Source organism: Hyperolius riggenbachi, chromosome 8 (genome assembly GCF_040937935.1).
Source record: "Hyperolius riggenbachi isolate aHypRig1 chromosome 8, aHypRig1.pri, whole genome shotgun sequence".
Classification (NCBI taxonomy): Eukaryota; Metazoa; Chordata; class Amphibia; order Anura; family Hyperoliidae; genus Hyperolius; species Hyperolius riggenbachi.
The window spans coordinates 248,488,977-248,515,556 of NC_090653.1; the positions used below are offsets into that span (position 1 = coordinate 248,488,977).

The 26,580-nt window shown below is 43.8% G+C and overlaps 1 protein-coding gene across 2 annotated transcripts in view; it reads left to right on the forward strand.

The window, feature by feature from the left end:
* The window catches only part of ENG (endoglin), a 128,306-nt gene extending 110,801 nt beyond the window's left edge, over window positions 1–17,505 (forward strand). For both annotated transcript variants that reach the window (XM_068248553.1, XM_068248554.1), the window contains exons 12-16: window positions 2,024–2,125; window positions 5,118–5,342; window positions 6,879–6,942; window positions 14,395–14,496; window positions 15,403–17,505. In XM_068248553.1, coding sequence (XP_068104654.1) covers window positions 2,024–2,125; window positions 5,118–5,342; window positions 6,879–6,942; window positions 14,395–14,496; window positions 15,403–15,521 — 612 coding nt within the window. In that variant the 3' untranslated portion in view covers window positions 15,522–17,505. The remainder of the gene's footprint in view (window positions 1–2,023; window positions 2,126–5,117; window positions 5,343–6,878; window positions 6,943–14,394; window positions 14,497–15,402) is intronic.
* Window positions 17,506–26,580: the final 9,075 nt, after the last annotated feature.

Below are 26,580 nucleotides of genomic sequence, written 5' to 3' on the forward strand. Positions count from 1 at the left end.
ACGTCACGTGATATTACTAATGTCATGTGACCAGGTCTAGCCAAATAGGGGAGAGCAGGTAACACAGGAGCATTGCTGCACATTGCAATGATGCTCAGATTGGCACAAAGTATAATTATCCATCTGTCCCAATGCAGAGTGCTGTATAAATGTATGTCCCAACCTCACATAATTCAGGTCCATACCCACAATTCGATTTTTCATGTGAAATTTTTGCAACGAAGGATTATTTTCGCAAAATTGCACAATGTCATATAATAAAAATGTGTTAAGCGGTATTTATCGGCATGCAACTAACCACGACGGTCCTTCATATTGAACGACCGTCATGACAGATCACCGAATGAGCGATCGTTCAGATGACCAGTGACTACCACGCAAATTACTGTGATCATTGAAACAATCATTCAGGCTTCATATCGTTGTCGCCTCGTTTGTCGCCTTGTTGTTGCTGTAGATTCTCTGATCCATCTCCGGTGGGTACTTATATTTAGATACCTTAACCCTCCTGGCGGTCTAATGAATTCCGCCAGGAGGCAGCGCAGCAGTTGTTTTTTTTTAAATCATGTAGCGAGCCCAGGGCTCGCTACATGATAGCCGCTGCTCAGCGGCATCCCCCCGCCCGCTTCGATCGCCTTCGGTGATCTCCGATCAGGAAATCCCGTTCAAAGAATGGGATTTCCTAGAGGGCTTCCCTGTCGCCATGGCAACGGGGCGGGATGACGTCACCGACGTCCGCGACGTCGTGACGTCATTGGGAGTCCCGATCCACCCCTCAGCGCTGCCTGGCACTGATTGGCCAGGCAGCGCACGGGGTCTGTGGGGGGGACGCGACGGATAGCGGCGATCGAGCGCGGGGCGGCGGCGATCGGTGTGCTGAAGCAGCTAGCAAAGTCCTAGCTGCATGCAGCAAAAAAAAATTAAGCAAATCGACCCAGCAGGGCCTGAGAAAACCTCCTGCGCAGCTTTACCGCCAAGAAGGTTAATAAGCAGGTTAGTGTTACCTAAGTCTAGTCCATCATGGTGAGCACTCCCGAAGGAAAATTCTGATATCACCCCAGGATTGTAACTACAAGCCATGATGACCCCCCTCCCGTCAGCACAAATTCCATGTTCACTCCCTAAAATGGCCCCCCTCCCCCCTCTTTAACGCAAGAGGCTGGATAGTGTAATGGTTAAGGGCTCTGTCTCTGACATGGGAGACCTGGGTTCGAATCTCGGCTCTGCCTGTTCAGTAAGCCAGCACCTATTCAGTAGGGGACCTTGGGCAAGTCTCCCTAACACTGCTACTGCCTATAGAGCGCGTCCTAGTGGCTGCAGCTCTGGCGCTTTGAGTCCGCTAGGAGAAAAGCGCGTTATAAATGTTCTGTGTTTGTTTGTTGTTTGTAATTGTGGCCAGAGTGACATCCTTCCCTGCATGTGAAATATAACCAGTATAACAAATGAAAAATTCTGATCAATTCTTCCAAAAATGTAATGGTGTATGATAGATTGTAAATGTCTTTATTTTTAGATCCAGGCAACCTTTTCTGCATTTTCGATAATTTTTTCATAATTGGTGAGAAATTGAACACAAGTGTTTGATACATTGGTTACATAGTTACATAGTTTGGTTGAAAAAAGACATCCGTCCATCAAGTCCATCAGAGGAAGGCGAAAAACCTTACAAGGCTTGAGCCAATTAGCCTTAAAAGGAAAAAATTCCTTCCTGACTCCAGATGGCAGTCAGATAAATCCCTGGATCAACTCTCCTGGGAATCACCAAATAATTATAGCCGTGGAAGGCCTTCAATGCAAGCTAGTTAGATTTTGCTTGTTTGTAATGCCTGAATCGAAAAAAAAAAAGGAAAATTGTATTGTGTGTCGCCAACTTTATGCTATGAACCTTAGACTGGTATGATGGCATGGTAATATTGTAAAGGATTGTGGGGTGTACGGCAGCCAGCTTTTGGTAGGGAGTATAGCAAGTGAAATATTCAATGTGACCAGTCATAAATGCAAGTTTTGTTATCAATTGTTTTAGGTCATGTGTAGTATTCCCACAATCCAAATCAAGTTGTCCCAAGCTCCTGACTTCAACTCCAATACAACCACACTGAGGCCGGGTCAGCCAATCCAAGTGCAGGTGAGACCTAAGCCATGTTCCAGAGCAGCTGATTAGGCATAATGAGTCATGTGATGCGTGCATGAATGAAAATGATCCTTGTTGATTTACTATTTATACAAGCATGCAAGCTTACTTACAACAGACTTATAGATTTGTTCCATTATATAGCTTTTTTTTTTTTTGGGGGGGGGGGGGGGAGAGAGACAGTTTAACTCCAATTAGGCTTCTGTTCACTAAGACACGCCCGGTAAAAAAATACCTCATTCAGTGATTTAGGTTTTTTTTCCTAAAATTCTCTAAGATTTATTTACTTTACCTAAAAACGGTATGACTAAGCTCTTTACCTCATGTAGTATATCGCTTTGTATTTGTAGGAATCATGTGGTATTTAAATCGATATTTGAAGGAATCGTGATATTTAATTCGGTATTTGAAGAAATCATGTGGTATTTCATTCCGTATTTGAAGGACTCATGTGGTATTCCATTTGGTATTTGAAGGAATCATGTGGTATTTCATTTGATATTTGAAGGAATCATGTGGTATTTAATTCGGTATTTGAAGTATTCTTGTGGTATTTCACTCGGTATTTGAAGGCATCATGTGGTATTTCACTCGGTATTTGAAGCAATCATGTGGTATTTCACTCGGTATTTGAAGGAATCATATGGTATTTCATTAGGTATTTGAAGAAATCATGTGGTATTTAATTCTGTATTTGAAGGTTCATATGGTATTTCATTCGGTATTTGTAGGAATCATGTAGTATTTCACTCGGTATTTGAAGGAATCATGTGGTATTTCATTCGGTATTTGAAGGAATCATGCAATATTTAATTCAGTACTTAAAGGAATCATGTGGTATTTCAGTCGGTATTTGAAGGAATCATGTGGTATTTCATTCTGTATTTGTAGGAATCATGTGGTATTTCATTCAATATTTGAATGTTCATATGGTATTTCATTTGGTATTTGTAGGAATCATGTGGTATTTGACTCGGTATTTGTGGGAATCATGTGGTATTTCACTTGGTATTTGAAGGTATCATGTGGTATTTCATTCAGTATTTGTAGGAATCACGAGGTATTTCACTCGGTATTTGAAGGAATCATGTGGTATTTCATTCGGTATTTGAAGGAATCATGTGGTATTTCATTCGGTATTTGAAGGAATCATGTGGTATTTCATTTGGTATTTGAAGGAATCCTATGGTATCTCATTCAGTATTTGTAGGAATCATGTGTTATTTTACTCGGTATTTGAAGGAATTGTGGTATTTAATTCGGTATTTGTAGAAATCATGTGGTATTTTATTTGGTATTTGATGGAATCATGTGGTATTTCATACCGTATTTGTAGGAATCATGTGGTATTTTATTTGGTATTTGATGGAATCATGTGGTATTTCATACCGTATTTGTAGGAATCATGTGGTATTTCATTCGGTATTTGAGGATTCATGTGGTATTTCATACCGTATTTGTAGGAATCATGTGGTATTTCATTCGGTATTTGTAGGAATCATGTGGTATTTTATTCGGTATTTGACGGAATCATGTGATATTTCATACCGTATTTGTAGGAATCGTGTAATATTTCACTTGGTATTTGAAGGTATCGTGTGGTGTTTAATTCGGTATTTGAAGGTATCATATGGTATTTCACTCGGCATTTGAAGGAATCATGTGGTATTTTATTCGGTATTTGTAGGAATCCTGTGGTATTTCATACCGTATTTGTAGTAATCATGTGGTATTTCATTCCGTATTTGTGGAAATCATGTGGTATTTCATTTGGTATTTAAAGGATTCATGTGGTATATCATTCGGTATTTGTAGGAATCATGTGGCATTTCATTTGGTATTCGATGGATTATTGCAGTGCAGGGAAAATAGATGAAAGGTGATACAGGTAGTATTTTTTTTTTTATTATTATACTAACAAGTATAGTGCAAGTCTGAGCTGCATAAAATGAACATAACATTTCTACCTTTCTATTTAAACATTTTTAAATACCACCTAATAATATTATGAAATTAGAGAAACATGTTTTTATTATTAACTTTCCTATTTTCCTTAATAGTTTTAATTCGTTTTCACCTTTTCTTTTCTCTGTTCTGTTTTCTTTTTTCTATCACCTTACCGATTGACTGTCTTTTTGTTAATTACCAACAGCTTCAGGCTGGAGGTAAAATACAAACATCTCGCTTGTTTTACTGCATTCTTTATTCTTTGTGAATTGACATTTATTGAGATATTTACCACACCAGTTGGTAATTTACCTCACTAGTCAGTAATTTTAGCTCACAAAATGTTCAGTAAAATCAGTTGTTTTTTGCTTTACCGCATGCAGTAATTTTTAGTGAAAAAAAGCCTTAGGCTTTCTTCACACTACATGCGTTGTCGTCCGCATTTCTGCAACCTGTGCGGGAGGCAGAACCACACGAACATCAGAAGTGCACAGACTGCACTGTATGATGTTCGCATTACATGCGTTGTGGACCAGTGCAGTCCGTGAACGCATGCTGCACGCATTTTTTAGCAAAACATGCGGCTGACCCATTCACTACAAGAAACAAGCAACACATACAAACGCATATTGCGTGTGATTGTACGAATTGCGTTCCAAATTGCACGGACATCTATGATTTGTAATGTGAACGAGGCCTAAGTGTACAAATATAAATGCTACTTAGGTCTTTGCCTACATCTGTTAAGACTGCAAAGGTGTAGCCAATGAGCTGCAAGAAAGCCTTATTTCTGGACTTGGCCGGCTCTTGTCTGATCACGTTTTGGCTGGCCAAAGTCCGAAACAAGTAAGTGGCCTGCCAGATCCCGAAGTGGCCAACTTTGGGATCTGGCCGTAACATACAGTATACATGTAAAGTGTTCTCAGAAAAAAACGCTTCCAAACTTCCTAGCAACCAAATACCTTGTTTTTTTTAAATACCATATGTGAAATCATGTGGACTTTCTATCTGACCCATCTTGCTTGTTTTTCATGGACAGACATCGGTAGACCGCACAGAGGACAATCCTGCAAATACCTTACTCCTAATGAAGTGTTCCCTGTTGGTGGAGGAGAAGGAGCTGACTCTGAAGGAAGAGAAAGGCCCAGTTTTAGGCAAATCCACAATGTCCTGGACTCTGTCTGCAGCACTCTCCCTGGGCTTGGAAAATGAGGTCACTGGAAGGCTGACCTGCGACTTCTGTTTAGCAAATCACAATGTGTTGGTAAGTTCAGCCTTATAAGAGGATTATTCTTGGGAATTCAACTTTGTATAAATCCCTAACAGCAGCGCTAGTGGTTACCCAGCTTTCATTTCCTTTCCTTTAATTGAGAATACAGCTACAAACCTGTGTTCAGTGGTGTAGCTAAGAAACTTGGATGGATACATTTATAAAAAAAAAAAAATTGTAAAAAAAAAAACATCATCATCCCTGCACTGATTAGACCCCATCAACAGAAATCTCTGTTGGTGGGCAGAAAAGGGGGGGTGGGGATCACATATGTGCTGAATTGTACGGCCCTGCAGCAAGGCCTTAAAGCTGCAGTGGACTAATTAGCAAAAAAATGCCCTGGTCACTAGGGGGGTTTAAGTCCGCGGTCCTCAAGTGGTTAAATGTATGGGCACCTTAAGGAAGGTGACATTTAAGATTTCCATAAGGAGTCTATGTAATTTGTTGGAAGATTTATGGGCACGTCCACCTGATATGAGACATATCACCTTGAAGCTGGCAACCCCAGCTGGGATTTAGCTGGGTCTAGTTTGTGGATTCTGTTGGGAGTCTAATGGAGACTTCTAGATTAGTGCTTTGGAAGCCATCTTTCAAAAGGTTATCTAAACAATTTAATCTTCATTGCTGCATACAAAACATTCCAACGTTTCGAGACAACAGCGTTTCTCTTTCTCAAGGACAACAAATGCCACATAGATGAGCTCACAGGGGAATAAGCTGGATGTGCTTTATCCGCAGGGCCGGCGCTTACATTTAGGCAAGGGGGGCAATTTCCCCAGGGCCCGAGCACTGCTGGGGTCCCCAGCCTCCTCCTTAATTTACTGTGCTTGCGCCATCGCCCCCCCCCCCCTCCCCACGCTGCCAGAACCCCGACCTCCCTGTAATTGATCCACGTTTTCAAATATATCTGTTAGTGGGGCCCCAGCACAACAGCAGCATTTGTAGTTTACCTGTCTCGGCTACTATGCTGGAGCCGCTTGCCCGCCTTCATTCCACTTCCTGTGTGATCCAGCGCATGTTACACAAGATATGAGGCGCCAAGTCACACAGGAATTGGAATGAAGACAGGTGGCAAGCAGCTCCAGCACTGCAGCTGAAATAGATAACCTACAAATGCTGCTGTTGTGCTGGGCCCATGCTATCGGATATATTTGACAGCGCAGATCAATTAGGGAGGGAGGTCAGGGTTCCAGGAGCATGGGCGTTAGGTCAACATCTGGGCAGTGGCTATGTTACATTTTTCAGGGGGGGGGGGGGGCAGGTTACCCTTGCCCTGGGGCCCCATCAGGGGTTTAAACCGGCCCTGATCATCCAGTGTCTGCAGCATAATGCACATCCAGCTTATTATATTATTATTGGCATTTGTTGTACTTGAGAAAGAGACACACTGTTGTCTCGAAACGTTAAAATGTTTTATATGGAACAATAAAGATTAAGTTGTATCTCATATCGGGAGTGCCGACAATTCATTCTGATTCTACTGCTGAGTGACTCAGAAAGAACTGACTTTGGTTGCTTATTCATTTCTAGAATTGCCCAGAATATGGTCGAATGCAGAAGTCGCTGAACGTTACGATTTCACCTGCCAAACACAGTAAGTGGCTGTAAAACTAGTGTGATCAGAATCTGAAGGGGAAACCCAGACACAAAAAAGGCGAAACCCCAGGAAGACTACCTCCATGTTGCTCCTTTTTTCTTCTTTAGACCTGTTGTCCACTTAGGTTCAGCTGTCTTAGCAGTGATGTGTTTGAACCTCCAAATGTAAGGTGGCCATCAGTCCCCACTCCTTTTAGTACTGACAGGATGAAAAGACACTCAAAGGATAATATAATGAATTAAAATCTATAAAATAAATAAGGTTTGAGGTGGCTGACCTCAATAAAGACAAATTCATATATACATGAATAATCATTAATCGCACTGGCAACACTTTTTGTGGGTCTCTGCCCACCTCCCCAAGGCCAAATCAAGTGCCACGCTATGTTCAGAGCCAGGAATAGAGCACGTTTTAGGTAAGGCACCTCAAACCTTATTTATTTTAAGATTTTAATATCTTTTGGGCGCCTTTTCATCCAGATACACCCCTGTCTCAGGAAGGGGATACCCCTGGACCTGATCTATTGGTTCCTAGGACTTTTTTTCCTTGAAAGGTGCAACCATTTCCGGTTGAGCGGGACCCCCGAGTGGAGTCAGGTTTATTGATCTCCACCTGCCTGCAGTGGTTGGTTGCCCCATTGCAACCTCCCTTTGTGAGTACCCTCAATATACTATTTCTTATTTCATCTATTGAGTGTGACGTACTGCAGCGTTTGGGCTGCCTTTGTCTCTGTGCTTTTTGCGTTTAGGGTGACAGCTCACCCCCCACCCCTTTCTTTTTATCTTCCAGTACTGAGCTGTGTGGGAAGGGCTGGATTTACTATAAGGCACTGTAGGGGCGCGCCTACAGGTGCTTTATGTGGGAGGGGTGGCCCCCCCTGCCCAGATCACTGACCTCAGGAGCATACAGTCTAATCCCTGCCTCATATCACTGACCTCATGCACTTACACCCTAATCCTTTTCTCATGTCACTAAAGGGGCCCATACACCTAACGATTTTCCCGCCGATATACGGCCGATTCGATCACAGTGATCGAATCGGCTGTGAAATCGCCGCGCACACCGCTGACAGAACGATCAATTTCCGTCCGAAATCAATCGTTCCCGTCGATCCATCCGTGCGGAAGATTTTTGTCGATCGAGTCGGGAGTGCGTCGATAGTGGCGTTCGAATGCCCGACGACCTACGCAATACAGCGGGTATACATTACCTGTTCCGGCCGGCGCAAGTCCCCTGGTCCCCGCTGTCTGCTTTTCGCGCTGGGTTCCGGACCGGCTGCAGCTACACAGAACTTCCTGTCCCGGCAGGAAGTTTAAACAGTAGAGCGCCCTCTACTGTTTAAACTTCCCCTGGACAGGAAGTTCAGTAGCTGCAGGAACGGTCTGGAGCCCGGAGCAGAAAAGAAGACAGCGGGGACCAGGGGACTCGCGCCGGCCGGAAAAGGTAAGGTGTTTGCAGTAAAGGTGGCCATACGATCCCTCTCTGATCAGATTAGATCAGAGAGGGATCTATCTGTTGGTCGAATCTGATGGCAAATCGACCAGTGTATGGCCACCTTTAGGATGATATGAGACAGCGATTAGAGTGTAAGATTCTGAGGACAGTTTGTGACATAAGGCAGGGATTAAAGATCAGAATATTTTTACTTGGGGGTGTAGCCTGTGTTCAGGGGTGGAGTTTAGGGTGCTTGAATGGCTGTGCCTACAGGCTTCTGAGTTGTAAATCCGGCCCTGTGTGTGGGGCAGCCTTTTTTTATCAGCACTGCTACCCAACTAGGAGAGGGGTTTCCAAAAGAAGCAAGGACACTAAATGGTGACACTGGCCACTCATTTCACTGCTGGGACCAGAGAAAACAGATCTGGAAGAGGATCAGGTCCAGAGGGATCCTTAGTTTTTAAGAGGGTCCTCCATACTAAAATAATAATGGACACATGTTTAACAATTTTTATATAGCTGCAGAATTGATTGACTTTTAATTCTATTAACAAATTGTGTAAGCTCTCATACTACATGGAAGTGGTAAAATTGGGCATATTGTTTGTCATTAATATTATTGTTTATGTGGTTAAGGTTAGGCATCAGTAATAGGGATTGCACGGAGGATGGTTAAGGTTAGGCATCAGTAAGGGGGATTGCTCGGGGGATGGTTAAGGTTAGGCATCAGTAAGGGGGATTGCACGGAGGATGGTTAAGGTTAGGCATCAGTAAGGGGGATGGCACGGGGGATGGTTAAGGTTAGGCATCAGTAAGGGGGATTGCACGGAGGATGGTTAAGGTTAGGCATCAGTAAGGGGGATTGCACAGAGGATGGTTAAGGTTAGGCATCAGTAAGGGGATTGCACGGAGGATGGTTAAGGTTAGGCATCAGTAAGGGGGATTGCACGGAGGATGGTTAAGGTTAGGCATCAGTAAGGGAGATTGCACGGAGGATAGTTAAGGTTAGGCATCAGTAAGGGATTGCACGGAGGATGGTTAAGGTTAGGCATCAGTAAGGGGGATTGCACGGGGGATGGTTAAGGTTAGGCATCAGTAAGGGGGATTGCACGGAGGATGGTTAAGGTTAGGCATCAGTAAGGGGGATTGCACGGGGGATGGTTAAGGTTAGGCATCAGTAAGGGGGATTGCACAGAGGATGGTTAAGGTTAGGCATCAGTAAGGGGGATTGCACGGAGGATGGTTAAGGTTAGGCATCAGTAAGGGAGATTGCACGGAGGATAGTTAAGGTTAGGCATCAGTAAGTGGTGGCTGGATGGTGTAATGGTTAAGGGCTCTGCCTCTGACGCAGGAGACCAGGGTTCAAATCTCGGCTCTGCCTGTTCAGTAAGCCAGCACCTATTCAGTAGGTGACCTTTGGCAAGTCTCCCTAACACTGCTACTGCCCATAGAGCGCGCCCTAGTGGCTGCTGCTCTGGCGCTTTGAGTCCGCCAGGAGAAAAGCGCAATATAAATGTTATTTGTCTTGTCTTGTAAGGGGGATTGCACGGAGGATGGTTAAGGTTAGGCATCAGTAAGGGGATTGCACGGAGGATGGTTAATATTAGACATCAGTAAGGGAGATTGCACGGAGGATGGTTAAGGTTAGGCATCAGTAAGGGGGATTGCACGGAGGATGGTTAAGGTTAGGCATCAGTAAGGGGGATTGCACAGGGGATGGTTAAGGTTAGGCATCAGTAAGTGGGATTGCACGGAGGATGGTTAAGGTTAGGCATCAGTAAGGGGGATTGCACGGGGGATGGTTAAGGTTAGGCATCAGTAAGTGGGATTGCACGGAGGATGGTTAAGGTTAGGCATCAGTAAGGGGGATTGCACAGAGGATGGTTAAGGTTAGGCATCAGTAAGGGGGATTGCACGGAGGATGGTTAAGGTTAGGCATCAGTAAGGGAGATTGCACGGAGGATGGTTAAGGTTAGGCATCAGTAAGGGGATTGCACGGAGGATGGTTAAGGTTAGGCATCAGTAACGGGGATTGCACAGGGGATGGTTAAGGTTAGGCATCAGTAAGGGGATTGCACGGGGGATGGTTAAGGTTAGGCATCAGTAAGGGGGATTGCACGGGGATGGTTAAGGTTAGGCATCAGTAAGGGGGATTGCACGGGGGATGGTTAAGGTTAGGCATCAGTAAGTGGTGGCTGGAAGGTGTAATGGTTAAGGGCTCTGCCTCTGACGCAGGAGACCAGGGTTCAAATCTCGGCTCTGCCTGTTCAGTAAGCCAGCACCTATTCAGTAGGTGACCTTTGGCAAGTCTCCCTAACACTGCTACTGCCCATAGAGCGTGCCTAGTGGCTGCTGCTCTGGCGCTTTGAGTCCGCCAGGAGAAAAGCGCAATATAAATGTTATTTGTCTTGTAAGGGGGATTGCACGGAGGATGGTTAAGGTTAGGCATCAGTAAGGGGATTGCACGGAGGATGGTTAATATTAGACATCAGTAAGGGAGATTGCACGGGGGATGGTTAAGGTTAGGCATCAGTAAGGGGGATTGCACGGGGGATGGTTAAGGTTAGGCATCAGTAAGGGGGATTGCACGGAGGATGGTTAAGGTTAGGCATCAGTAAGGGGATTGCACGGGTGATGGTTAAGGTTAGGCATCAGTAAGGGAGATTGCACAGAGGATGGTTAAGGTTAGGCATCAGTAAGGGAGATTGCACGGAGGATGGTTAAGGTTAGGCATCAGTAAGGGAGATTGCACGGAGGATGGTTAAGGTTAGGCATCAGTAAGAGGGATTGCACAGAGGATGGTTAAGGTTAGGCATCAGTAAGGGATTGCACGGGGATGGTTAAGGTTAGGCATCAGTAAGGTGGATTGCATGGAGGATGGTTAAGGTTAGGCATCAGTAAGGGGATTGCACGGAGGATGGTTAAGGTTAGGCATCAGTAAGGGATTGCACGGGGGATGGTTAAGGTTAGGCCATTTTTTTTTTTGCTTCGCTGAAAAATAGATAAGGGAGACATTACAGCATTTTTTTGTTGCACAGTATTCAGTATGGATCAGGTTTATATTAGTGTCACTTTAAGTAGTGTGGCCTAGTACCCCCCTTTACCCGCCTTTTTTTTTCATATTTCTACAAGGCTGGTGTGTTTGACCTTTCACTGGAGTTACACTTTAAGTAAAGCTTTATGTGTGTTAATGAGCTTCCGGTCATGAGGGCTGGATGTGTTTGGCACGTTCCTTGTGATAAACGTTGCCAGCCAGATTGAATTTTCTGCCCAGACTCCCTCCCTTCTTCTAGCTGATAGGCCCTCCAGGCCTCTTTCCCTCTCCTTTCTGATGGCCTCATGTTTATTTTGGCTTCCGGGGGCTTCCTTCCTGTCCTCTCATCTACCTCATTCCATGTTCTGTGGGTCAGCGCACACTCCTTCCTGAGGTCAGCAGCTACCCCCATGCAGGCTGCTCCCTGTCTGTAACATCACTAGGCCCAGGCGATAAGGAGACGGGGAGGCAGCTGCTCCCCCTGGTATTACCACAATAACAACCCCATCTGGAATGTAACTAGGGAACTGGGATATCATTCAATCCAGTGTGGCTACGTGACAAAAACAGTAATGACCTTTCACACTATTACATTAAGAACCGCCGCTTAAGCAAGACTCGCTGTTTTCCACAGTGCTACCAATATAATGAAATGGCCCCTACCATTTCATGTCAAGGGACTACATTAGAGCCAGGGGATTACTTTTAAACTCTGCCTCTGGCAACAGAAATAGGACACTACCTCTTTACAGTACCTTGCAAAAGTATTCACCCACACAATGGTTTCTTGAAGAGATACTCTAAGGACCCCTCCCCCCCCCCCCCCGGGGCGGTTTAAAAATAAACCTCGGGGGCCCCCTAACAAATACCCCGGAACAAAAATCGGCATTAAGGGACCTTTTTTGCAGCTGGTATAGTCAGGGTGTGAAGCCACAATCGGTTGGAGCTCCACATTCTGGCTAGCCCACCTGCATGGGGGACAAGGGGTTAAAAAGTTTTAGGAGGGGGGACCCCACATAATTAAAAAAAAAATTCCCACACTCTAAACATACAAAAAAAATTGGGGAAAATAGGAAAAAATGCCAGGGATCTTCATACAGCCATATTGCGGCTGTATAGCGATCCCTGGCCAAAGCGCTGCGGCTGCGTATGGACCCCCTGGAAACCCCGTCAGGGGTTTCATTGCTCTTTTTTTTGATACATGTAAAATTACACTACCGTTTGGTTTACTACTAAAAGTGACATTTACCGCATTTAAAAGTATACTTTTCCTTTGAAACTTTAAAATTGATTTTCTCAAAAACTATAAGGTCATTTTGAAAAATTGTTTTTCCTCTTATTCCCACTGATCTCCCTAACATATCCTGCTAATTTAGGGTTTCTAGCATTTAAGGTGGATTTGCTATTAACCATTAAAGTCGACGGGTTTTTAAATGTGTATTTTTTTTCCTTTGAAACTTTAAAATTGATTTTCTCAAAAACTTTTTGAAAAAATGTTTTTCCTCTTGTAGCCACTGGGGGCCCCTACAGACTCTGGGGCCCTGGGGCAATTGCCTCCTTTGCCTCTATGGTAGCGCCGGCCATGCCCCCCCCCCCCCCCCACTGGAAGATACTTACCTCCGGAGGGAGAAGCCGCTGTATCCTAATGAGGCTTCCCCTGTCCTCCTCCTTCCCAGTGATCCAGCGCTGGAGGCCTCCGAAACCACAGCAAACCACAGCCGACAAGGATGACGGCTGTGGAGGTGCAGTAGAGCCTGGAATATTTACCTTCACCGGTTCCAGAGCAGGTGCAGTAACAGCTTTCCATTCGGGCTCAGGTAGAAAGAAGAGCCGATCGGGTCTGCTCTACTGGGCAGGCGACTCGCGACTTAGCTATTTCCACCTGGAAAGCTGCTACAGCGTAGTTTTAAATGCCCGGCATTAACCCTTCCCCTCCCTCAACACATACCAGTATGCAGCGTCCTTATATCGGTTAATCACCTGTCGGCGCCGCTGGGATTTCTCTTCAGCTTTGTCGCAGTCGCATCACTATGATTCTCACTAGCAGCGCCTCCAGAGGGAGTCATAGAGATAAGATGATACAAGCTCCCTCTGCTTTGCATATGGCCGTGCAAGGGTGGGGAAACTCGGGGGGGGGGGGGGGCACAGATGGGCCTTTTAGGAACCTGTGCTTAGAGGTTAGTGGCCTTGCTGGGGGCCAGAGTAAAAAACTAAACATACCAGATATGATTGGCCAGCATGCCTGTTCTAGGATATCGATGTGGAAATTGGTTACCTTGCTTCTTGCTATGAGTGTCTGAGGCAAGGAACACACTTGACAGTTTTCGTACGCGTTTTCTGCACAGAAAGACTGAGAACTCATGTTAATCAATGGGCTAGTGCACACTTACTGTGTTGTTCGCACGCAGAAAAAAAACTGACATTCTGCATCCTGATTCTGCACATTTTGGCAGTTTCCTCTATCATTTACATCAGCTGCTGTGAAAAAACGCGCACGTTTTCCAGCATGGAAACACACTTGGTGTGAAGAAAAAGTATGCAGAAAAACGCGCAGAAAACTGAAAGTCAAGTGTGTTCCCTGCCTAAAGGAAGTCTCACCAGTGTCAGGAGAAACTGCCACCGATTTCACCGTTTAAGCCGCATTATTGATATTTGGGGTTATAATTACATTTTCAATCAATTCTCAAACTATATAAGATACTTTGTTTTAAATTGAAACTTTAGTCACCGTTTTGGTAGAATATTGCTATTAAACACTTCATAACTCTATATACATTTTATTAAGGTCCTACTAGGAGCAGTAATGAAGTGCAAAGAATAGGTACCTATAACCCATAGCAACCAATCAGATTTGACTATACATATGGGTGGTTGCTATGGTTCCTGCTCTTAGTGATGTGCTTTTGGATAAACCCAATGTTCTGTAACCAAAATAAACATGTCCGCAGACAAGAAAATGAGTGCAAACTGTTTCTTTCCAGATCAGGGCCTGGCGATGGGGGCCGTCCTTGGAATCACATTCGGAGCGTTTGTGATCGGAGCGCTTCTCATCGGTGCCCTGTGGTACCTCTGCACACACACACGTAAGTAACAGATAATGTTCATGCATGCCTGCTGGACTCCTGGGAAACCAATAGAACTTACCTTGAGGTCGGTTTTTCACCTATTTTTGCTTTGCCATGCGGTGCTCCTACTACACCACATCAAAATGCAAAACATGTTAGTCGGCGCACTCTGCAGCGTAATCATATGCACAGCACCACCTCCTATTCCGTGTTGTACTCCTTGCTGGGCAGGAAGTACTTCGCTGGGATTCCCATCGGTCCGTGCATATGCGTCTCAAGTACAGCCTTCTGTCGTATAGACTTCCATAACCTCAAGATAGCACGCGCCCACAGAATGCGCAATGCACCAGACAGGTAAGTATTAATGCACGGTCACCTGGGGTACATCTACATTTGGGGGAAGCGGCCGGGGGCGATGAGATGGCATCACTAGGCCGATTCCCGAAAGATTTTTTGCTGAAATTGATCGGGAATTGGTCTGCGGTTTATTGCAGCCAACAGATCTCTCTCCGATCAGATGATTCGATCATAGTGCGATCTGTCTGGTCAATCGGCCACCAAAATTGCTTGATGTGTGGGCACCTTAATATCACAGCTCTTTGTATCCATATGCCTCTCCCTACAAACTCCCCGGTGTTGCTATTACTGTATGAAAGCTTTATTCACATATCTGTGATCTGTAGACAGGTCTGATCTGTGCTTTCTGGATATCGCATGTTCTTGTCTGTGCCCAGGAAGCAGGATGTGCATTCACAGAAATCAGACCTGACCTACAAGTCATGTGAGTAAAGCTATCACACAAGGATGCAGAGATATAAGAGCTGCTGTACAGTGTACAGGGAGGGATAGTGAGCCTATATGCTAGACTGCTAAGGAGTTGTCATATGTGCAAAAATAACACCTGCCTTCCTCTGATTTAAATAGGTTCATCGGTTAAAATGCAGCCAGTGCCAACGCTAACTGGGGGATCAGAAAGCAGCAGCACCAACCACAGTATTGATAGCACACAAAGTACCCCCTGCAGCACCAGCAGCAGAGCATAACCCAACAGCACATTGCCACAAGGACCGCAGACATTGGGGGACATGATGACAAGGACCCTGAAGGTCGGAACCATAGTACTGTGACTTAATTGCAAAGCCCCGCCCCTATCAGATGGAATCCATTTTGACTGTCTACGTTGTCTTATGCTGCAAATATCTCTTGATGGAAAAGACTGTCACAGAATCTTGACACAGTTGGACATGGACCAATTTGTGTTGTATCTACAGAATTCTGCAGAATATACATCAACAACATGAAAATGGCACAAGTGGGGCAAAGATGGAATGGAGCAAGACTCCTGTGAGGAAAAACAAAATGGCTGCCTGAACCAAAGCTGGTCTGAGAGGCAAAGGCATACATGGGGCACGCACATTTTTCTATAGAAACATAAAGCTACCGTATATACATCCTACTTATACAGTTACCTATCCAACCTACAGTTGCTTGCTTTTACTTGTAATTTTGCTTGATAGAAAAGATATATTTTGAAGATTGATTTTGCACCCATGAAATGTGGTATGCTGTATCCATGATCTGTGGTTGTGGTGAGCAGCTTTCCAGACTATGTGTGGAAATGGAAACTGTAGCATATGTCTTATAAAGGATACCTCAGGAATATGGCTGGGCCTACGTATAGTGCCGCCAGGCCTGGTTGTGACTATACCAAAGCTGTACAGCACCAGAGATGGATTTGAGGGAAAAAGAGCCTCGGCAACGGACCAGTGTAGCCTCCTCTGCTAGTCACCTGTCTTTTTATGTTTTTAGTTAATGAGAAAAGTGTGTGTGGTGGTGGCGGTGGGTGGGGTCTAGAGGAGATGGAGCCGGCTCTCACCACTGCTGCTAAACTCCGAGGCGGCGTTAAAAACTATTCCCCCTCTGAGTTGTGGCAACTTGGAGGTAGATGTAATTCGGGGTCTGGCAGCCGTCGGAGCCCCGAATTACCGCTACGCGTCCCGCACAGCATAGCATTGCTGCTATGGGGCGCCCAGTTTCGGCGCAAAATAAGCTGATCCGGTGCTCTAATGCCTAGGACTGGATCCTCCTCAAAATTCTGATGTTTACTTCTACTACCATTTTTACCTTTCTTGTACCCAGCACACTGGTTATGGTGCATACATACGCACAAATACTGTCACCCATAGATTTTCAGACCTAATCGCTAGGGCAATAGTTCTGGGCATAAGCGCATACACCTGTAACCGAGCAACACGTACTGTTGCTATGGAGATACAGGCTGCAGCTACCACAGTATATATACATGTTGCTGGTAAATGGTATGGAAACGAGCAGTCAGGTCTCTAAAGGTTATTATAATTGCATTTTTGAGAAGATAGCTTGGGTGTGACTTATGTTACAAAATGACTGCAGAAAAGCAAGGGCCAGATGTGTAATTTTTGCCCTCCTAGGGCAACTGTCTTGTGCCCCACCTCCTTCTGTGTATAGCACCATGGACAGCAGCACCCCCCCCCCCCCATGTGTAGCAGAACTCCCCCACCATAGTAGACCTTTTATCCCTTGTGTAACCCCTTATTCTATGTACAGCCTCTATTTGCTGCAGTCCATTCTTCCATGTATAGCAGCCTCGCTCTGCTATGTGCATCCCCTATTCAATGTGCCCATTAAAAATCTACCTTGTACAGGATCCGTCTCCAGCCTCCATCTTGGGCCACAGCTACCCTAGGCCTTAGCCTATGTGGACTGCAGAGGAGTAAATTCACACTAAGCACAACCTTCTCACCTCCAAGGGCCAGAAGTTCCTAACCCTGATCAGGATTTCTGTCACTTCACCCCACCCTGTGGAGTTCTGTAGTAGTCTTTAACCCGTCCAATCGTCCATGTTATATAAACATACCAAAGTGTTTGGGTTTTTTTACCTCAGAAAAGCCCAAATCATGACCTTCCAAATGCAAAATGTCTCTGAACCTCTATAATGTAAAAACGCAGTGTGTGCTTTGACTATTAATTTATTTATTTTTCTTTTACTATGTACTTTTCCGATTCTTTTTTTTTGTTTCTTCATTTTTTATTTGCTATAGGTTGGATCTGTATATTTACCAGTTATGCTATGTTTTATGGGTATAATAATTATTGGGCTATTTGGTGGCTGCTTACTATGGGATGGAGGGTTTGGCAACCCCCCGTCCTGTGGAGAGATCAGACGATGGTTGTAAATATTTATTCAAGGTTATGTATTATTTGTAAGGTTGTAGAAAATGTATTTTAGTGTGTTTTAGAGTATATGTTTATCAATGTCGGATGTTGGTACCTTATGTATTGATTGTAAACCTTTTGTTGCACTTGATATACGTCTCTCTTCCTATTGATATTTTGTCCAATGTTGACATGGCTTTCTGTATTGGAAACCGACTGACAACAGATTATCATTTGTAGTCCGATATGGGGCATAACACAGCAGATTGTGAAAGTCTTCCTAAAATGGATGGTGGCGGCCATTTTGTGAGTTCCGCCCATATCAGTGAGTGTTTTATCTGACAAATATGCAGTAGGCCTCTTTTATCAAAATGGTGTTACCGGTGTCTCCTAACATCTAATCAGATTGCATCTGGTACACACCATGCAATTTCGCGTCAGACAGGTCTAATCAATTATTTCTGACACGTCCGATCTGATTTCCGATCGTTTTTTTCTGATCGATTTTCCATTCACTTCTATACAAAATCGATCAAAAAACAATCAGATAGGACATGTTGGAAATAATCGATTCAACACATCTATCTGATGGAAAATTGCATGGTGTGTACCTGGCATAAGAATGACCAGTTCTTAAGTCCTAGTTCAAGATCATGTTTTCTGAATCCATATTGTGTGAAATATAGATTAATTTACAATGCTTAAAGAGAACCAGAGACGAATGAATTTAGATTTATACATACCTGGGGCTTCCTCCAGCCCCATCAGCCTGGATCGCTCCCACGCCGCCGTCCTCTTCTGCCTCTATCCGCCGGTACCGGGTCCCGTCATTACGGCCAGTCGGCGCAGTGCGCTCCCTCCGTACTGCACAGGCACATGCGTAAGGGGATGGAGGGAGTCTTTGTGGATGCAGAAAACTGTCCGTGACCGGCGGAAGTGACGGGACCCGGTACCGGTGGATAGAGGCAATCCAGGCTTATGGGGCTGGAGGAAGCCCCAGGTATGTATAAAATCTTTTTCCATTTTTAAGGTTCCTTCGTCTCTGGTTCCCTTTAAGGTTTTGACATTGTCCATAAACCATTTTTGCATGTATTTACTTGGCTGACAGCATGTGCAAAACTGCCTTCCTGTGCCAAGAACAGATGCTGATTGGCTGACAAAACAGCAGTCTGTCAGTTGTTCAAACCCCTCCCCCTAGCTCATCATCACCCACATCAGAGCGTTACATGATTATCCACGGTTTACTGAAAAATCAGAGTATTGAGTATTTTTAATAACTTATAAGAGATTTAGGCCTGATTTACTAATGCTGGCCTAGCGATCTAGAAATGTTGCGCCCCCGATCGATCATCCAATTCGATAGTTTTGGCGAACCGGGTCAAATCGGTGGTGCAACAAACATGCTCGATCAATGATTCCAATAATTTTTGACTAAAATTTGTTGAATGAATTAAACAAGCATGCTGGAAAGATATTGGTCCCGACGTGGTTGACGGGGTGCGCAACGGTTACGGTGTGCAATATCACGATGGACTCTGTCTGCTGTCTCCCCCAAGTGTAAAATGATTTCCCGCATTTTTCAGTCTCATCGGAAATCAATTAGGTAATTCCTGCATGGGAATTGTCAGTCCGATTAAGTCATGTTTATAAGTCTGTGATTGGAAGCTTTTGGGACTTTCCAAGTAGCTTTTAGTGCCTGTCACCAAGCCTGTCACCAACACAGCCAAAACAATCATGTGGTGAAAAAAATACTAGGTCATGGGTATCTTGGGTGAAAACTGCAGGTCAAAATGTAAAAGTAAACTAAGATGACCTTCAAAAGTAAAATAAGTTCAAACTTTTCCTTTTGGTCATTGAAGCCACCCATCACTGAGGACCAATAGGAAGATTTGATAAGTGGGAGGGGAGGAGCCTTGATTGACTTTCACTAGAATATTAATCGACATGTGATCGATCACTCCAGATCATATATTTTCACAACATCCTTAGTTCTTCTGTTACCGGTAAACCTTAAAGGGGCACTGTAGTGACATATAGTAGAATGAAGTAAGTTATTCAGGATACCAATTTTTACAGTTAATGTTCCTGATTTCAGCTTCAGAAACACTTCCTATATCTATATATTGCTGTATATTTGTATGTAGCCACACCCACCCATGGATGCTTAGCCTAGGCTATTTAGATATAAAGAATTCCCTTCCCAGAACATTCTGGGAGACAAGGCATTATTTTCACTGGCTTCGGAATTTTCAGAAACAAACATTCTGCAGAGCTGCACCTGACAAGACTAAAGATATCTTCACCTGTGATAAATTTCAGAATGTTAATTGGGGTGAGAAAAGATTTTACAATGGCCAAACACTGACTAAATCAATCATAAATTAACCACTTCCCCTCCCCTGGGACGAGTAACTATGTCCCTGCATTTCCCCATATCTACTTGCAGGGATGTAGCTACTGTGCCCCTCCCTGCCGTGCACTCCCCGCTCGCCCCTGCGCCCCCCCTACGCCTTCCTGCCAGCGATACTGCCACGATCGTTAGCCGGGAGATCAATCAATGAATGGGAACTTAGTTCCCATTCATTGATGTAAGTCCCCGTGTGAATGAACGTCGCCGTCTATGAGACAGCGCAGTCATTCTCAAAACCTGATAGTACATCCATGCATTGCTTCCTCTTTGTGTAGTAAAACTACACATAGGGAAGTTTTGCGCGAGGACATCTTGTGGCCAAAAAGTAAAATTACATCTAAAAACATTTTTAACATAACAAAACTATTTTTACATTTTAAATTAACCCCATACCTCCCACACTCCCCAATAGTTGCGCCCCCCCCCCCCCCCCCCCCCCCGCCAACATTTTTGTAAAAAAAAAAAATTTACAATAAAAAAAAATACATAAAAAGTTACCTTATGGCCTGAACTTTTTTTTTAATATGTATGTCAAGAGGGTATATTACTGTTACTTTATACATTATGGGCCTGTAATTAGGGATAGACACAAAACTGAAAAAATGCACCTTTATTTCCAAATAAAACATTGGTGCCATACATTGTACTAGGGAAAAATTTTAAACATTCCAATAGCCGGGACAAATGGGCAAATAAAATGTGTGGGTTTTAATTACAGTAGCATGTATTATTTTAAAACTATAACGGATGAAAACTGAGAAATAATGAATTTTTTCCATTTTTTTTCTTATTTATCTAAATTCTAAATTTTTCTTATTTAGAATAAAATAATTTTTAGCAAAAAGTACCCCCAAAGAAAGCCTAATTGATTGCAAAAAAAAAAAAAAACAAGGTATAGATCATTTTGTTGTGATAATTAGTAATAAAGTTATAGAGAGCTGATAGGTCAAAATTGCTCTGTTTTTTAAAGGGAAACGTGAAGTGGTTAATATTGATAAAAAAACGCAATGTTATTCATTATGTAATCTTCCTCTTTAAGTGAAGTCAGTCTGGCGCACTGTTAGTAGTGCAGGAAATATTTATTGCATAAATAACATCAGTAGATAAAGGAAAGCAAATTAATGCTAAGAAATTAGATACTCAGTGATGGAACTGGTATATCTGAAAGAGGAAACTGGGTGGTTTCTATTGTCAGTGGTATAGTCTCCATTGGTTCGTCTAAATATTAATTAGTAAGGGACCCTCCCTCCCCATCTGAATATTAATTTGTAATGGACCCTCCCACCCCATCTGAATATTAATTAGTAAGGGACCCTCCCTCTCCATCTGAATATAAATTAGTGAGGGATCCTCCCACCCCATCTGAATATTAATTAGTAAGGGACCCTCCCACCCCATCTGAATATAAATTAGTGAGGGATCCTCCCACCCCATCTGAATATTAATTAGTAAGGGACCCTCCCACCCCATCTGAATATAAATTAGTGAGGGATCCTCCCACCCCATCTGAATATTAATTAGTGAGGGACCCTCCTATCCCTCCCACCCCATCTGAATATTAATTAGTAACGGACCCTCCCACACCCATCTCCTCAGCCAGTAATTGTCACGATCAAGTTGCACAAATACAAATAAGCTGCCTACACTTAACGGAATCTACCATTGTTCTCAAGAATGTCTTATGTTCAAGACCATTTCATGTGTAATGTTTAATCTGTAAAATAAAAGGTTTTTAATTCATGTTCCTATGGATGACATAAAATAATTGTGTGTTGTTTTTTGTATACCATTGTTATAATAGATTTATATAGTATTATTATTATCATATTTCATAATGCCGATAACGACCACCTCAGATGATAATCAAGCGTGTGAAGGGCACCCAGTGCCGGCCTTAGGTTTTACAGGGCCTGAGCGAAAACTGATTTTGGTCACACACACACACACACACACACACACACACACACACACACACACACACACACACACACACACACACACACACACACACACACACACACACACACACACACACACACACACACACACACACACACACACACACACACACACACACACACACACACACACACACACACACACACACACACACACACACACACACGCACACACATGCACATTACATGTCTATAATAGAAAAATACTAATAATAACCACGAAATGGATGGAAAGAGTGCATTAACCTGAATACACCTAAAAATAAAGGCTAGAACCTTTCAGGAATATTAATAAAAACAATCTGTGGGACTGTTAGTGCCCCCTCCCCCCAAATTTGGAATGATAGCACAGCACCGACAATTTTCAGGAAGTCAGGTGTAGGTGCCCTCTGTATAGGTAACCAGGCATCGGAGTCCCTAATATAAAACGTCTGGGGCCATATGCAATTAACTTTTTCACCTGAGTTTTCTCCTAGGAGATAATTTTTTGTCCTCAATTTAGATTAACTTTTTAGGCCTTTGCAAAGTAAAAAGTACCAAAAAGTAGGTGACAAGTACTATCAAAGTTATTTTGAGTATTTTTTTGTTTGCTGGTGGTTTGGAATGTATTTTATTAACAAGTTAGAAAATATCACCTAGGAGAAAACTCAGGAGAAAAAAGTGAATTGCATATGGGCCCTGGTGTAGGTGCCCTCAGTATAGGGAGCCAAGCAAAGATAGTATAGTTGCCACAGTAAAGGTAGCTAGTATAGTTGCCCCCAGATAGGTAGTATAGTTGTCCCAGTATAGGCAGCTAGTACAGTTGCCTCAGGATAGGTAGTATAGTTTTCCCAGTATAGGCAGCTAGTATAGTTGCCCCCAGTATAGGTAGTATAGTTGTCCCAGTATAGGCAGCTAGCACAGTTGCCCTCAGTATAGGTAGTATGGTTTTGCCAGTATAGGTACCTAGTATAGTTGCCTCCAGTATAGGTAGTATAGTTGTCCCAGTATAGGCAGCTAGTATAATTGCCCCAGTACAGGTAGCTAATATAGTTGCCATCAGTATAAGTAGCATAGTTGCCCCAGTATAGGTAGCTAGTATAGTTGCCCTCAGTATAGGAAGTATAGTTGCCCCCATATAGGTAGCACAGTTGCCCCCAGTATAGGTGGTATAGTTGCCCCAGTATAGGTAGGTAGTATACAGTAGTTGCCATCAGTATAGGTAGTATAGTTGCCCCAGTATATGTAGCTAGTATAGTTGCCCCAGTATATGTAGCTAGTATAGGTAGCTAGTATAGTTGCCCCACTATAGGTAGTATAGTTCCCCCTTTATAGGTAGCATAGTTGCCCCCAGTATAGGTAGTATAGTTGCCGCCGAATAGGTAGTATAGTTACCTCTGTATAGGTAGTATAGTTCCCCCGTATAGGCAGCATAGTTGCCCCCAGTATAAGTAGTAGTATAGTTGCCCCCAGTATAGGTAGTATAGTTGCCCCCGAATAGGTAGAATAGTTGCCCCCAGTATAGGTAGTATAGTTGCTCCCATATAGGTAGCTAGTATAGTTGCCCCCAGTATAGGTAGTATAGTTTCCCCGTATAGGTAACATAGTTGCCCCCAATATCGATAGTATAATTGCCCCCCGTGTAGGTAGAATATTTGCCCTGTATAGGTAGTATAGTTGCACCCAGGTCCCCCCTTCTGACTCAAATGACTTCCGTGTTCCATCGCTGACGTCACTCTTCTCTCCCCGCCTCTGCTCCATCTGTAGTTAGAGCAGGGCTACAAGAAAATGTCCGCCCACGTCTGCATTTGTGGACATCGGGGGCCATTTTCTTGTAGCCCTGCTCTAATTACAGTTGGAGCGGAGGCAGGGAGAGACAGCAGGACGGCGAGGGGCGACACTGTCCTGTGCACATGTGCCCTTTAGAGCTGGCTCCCTGAGCGACTACTCTGGTCGCTCAGGTCGAAGGCCAGCCATGGCACCCCCAACCCGCGAGTGATCCACTTGGCGGATCAACTCACCCGGACGATGGCCAACTTCATTGTTAATGCTGCTCCCCCGCCCGCCGCGTGACTTCACGCATGCGCTGCTGCATCATCCCCCCACACACACACACACACATAGCAACAGAACGCGCTGACAGCTACATAGCTGACATGCATCTGTACTGGGCGGCCCAGCGATGTCAACCAAGGGGATTGGGTACCTATCCCAGATGAGCAAAATAAGTCAGAAGGTGGGTATGCACCTCTACAGATGCAGTAAGGTTATGATCACACAATGCTGATAATAACTTTGGGTTGCAGTAGACTGCACTGCATTGAACATAATTCTGGACAATGCATTGGAAGCCAGGGGCGTTGCTAGTATCCTGAAAGATCTGGGGCACCAAGAAGAAACAGATAGTGCTGCAAAATGGGCGTGGTCATAACAGGATTAGGGCGAAGGTAACTGTAAAGGCTCATACACACGTCAGATGTTTCCAAACGACCCGTCGTTTGGACGTCCAAACGACCGATCGTTTGGATGCCAAATCGGGCGTGTGTACAGTCTGTCGTTCAGCTGATAATGCTGGTTTTGACAGATCCACCAGACGGATCCGTCAAAACCTGCGTTATCAGCTGAACAACTGACTGTACACACGCCCGATTTGACGTCCAAACGACCGGGTTGTTTGGACGTCCAAACGACGGGTCGTCTGGAAAAATCCGACGTGTGTATGTACCTTAATGGTTCCTCCCAAAACACAGATATGCAAAATTACCCAAAATATAATCAGACAAGTCCCCTCCCTCCCCCCCGCCCCCCAAAAAATATATAAATATATACAGGATCTTCTAAAAAAATTAGCATATTGTGATAAAGTTCATTATTTTCAGTAATGTACTGATAAACATTAGACTTTCATATATTTTAGATTCAAATACACACAACTGAAGTAGTTCAAGACTTTTATTGTTTTAATATTGATGATTTTGGCATACAGCTCATGAAAACCCCAAATTCCTATCTCAAAAAATTAGCATATTTCATCCGACCAATAAAAGAAAAGTGTTTTTAAAACAAAAAAAGTCAACCTTCAAATAATTATGTTCGGTTATGCACTCAACACTTGGTCGGGAATCCTTTTGCAGAAATTACTACTTCAATGCGGCGGGGCATGGAGGCAATCAGCCTGTGGCACTGCTCAGGTGTTATGGAGGCCCAGGATGATTTGATAGCGGCCTTAAAGAGAATCTGTACTGTTAAAATTGCACAAACGTAAACCTACCAGTGCGTTAGGGGACATCTCCTATTACCCTCTGTCACAATTTCGCCGCTCCTCGCAGCATTAGAAGTGGTTAAAAACAGTTTTAAAAAGTTTGTTTATAAACAAACAAAATGGCCACCAAAACAGGAAGTAGGTTGATGTACAGCATGTCCACACATAGAAAATACATCCATACACAAGCAGGATGTATACAGCCTTCCTTTTGAATCTCAAGAGATCATTTGTGTGTTTCTTTCCCCCTGCAGCTATCTTCCACTGAAGTGTCAGGCTGTTTCTTCCTGCAGAGTGCAGACAGCTCTGCCTGTATGTAATTCCTCAGTATGTGAAAGCCCAGCCAGCTCAGAGGAGGATTTATCCAGCTTGTAAAAGATAATAGAGCAGAGAGAAGCTGCCCTAATCTAAATAATACACAGGCAGTGTGCAGAGAGGGGCCTGGAGGGGGGAGATGCATCACAGAACCACAACACTGAAGAACTTGGCAGCCTTCCAGACACATGCCGACAAATCTGACAAGAGAGAGATAAGTTGATTTATTACAGAGACTGTGATAGTAGAACGTGCTGCAGTAAGCCAGAGCACATTAGAATAGCTTTTGGAACTTGTAGGATGATAAAAAACAGGATGCAATTTTTGTTACGGAGTCTCTTTAAGCTCATCCAGAGTGTTGGGTCTTGCATCTCTCAACTTTCTCTTTCTATTCTATTACACATAAACAGGAAGCAGAATAAAAGAGGCTGAACAATTAGGTAGGCCACACATGGGCCTGTGACAATCGCCAAGTATAGCATAAGTATAGTAATCCTGTCAGGAATAACCTGCAGCATCCAGTTCAATTTCCCTCTGTGAGGTGAACTGGATGCTGATTGGTTGGAAAGATATTGCAGTGCAAGGGTGTCCTTTGGGGGCTCTGATTGGTCGGCCTGACAGGTTAGCACAGTCATCCAGGTGTTGCTATGCCCTGGGGAAGGTTAGGCCGACCAATCAGAGGCAATCTAGGTGTATATAAGTAGAGGTCCGCTCCCCATTTAGCTGCCTGTCACCCCTGTGGCATAGGTGAGCTCCCCACCCACCCTTCCACCCCTTTTTTCTCTACGTGGATTCGTCGTGGTCAAGTTTATTTGGAGAGTTTCAAGAATACCAGTGTTGGGGTCGTATCTTGTTGGTGAGAAGATCATATCTGAACTGTAGTAGTTAGATATGCAAAGATGGTATTTGTGTTTTGTGATAAATACAATGGTTAATAAAGTTGATAATAAATATTTATTATTAATTCATATTTGCCAAATAAA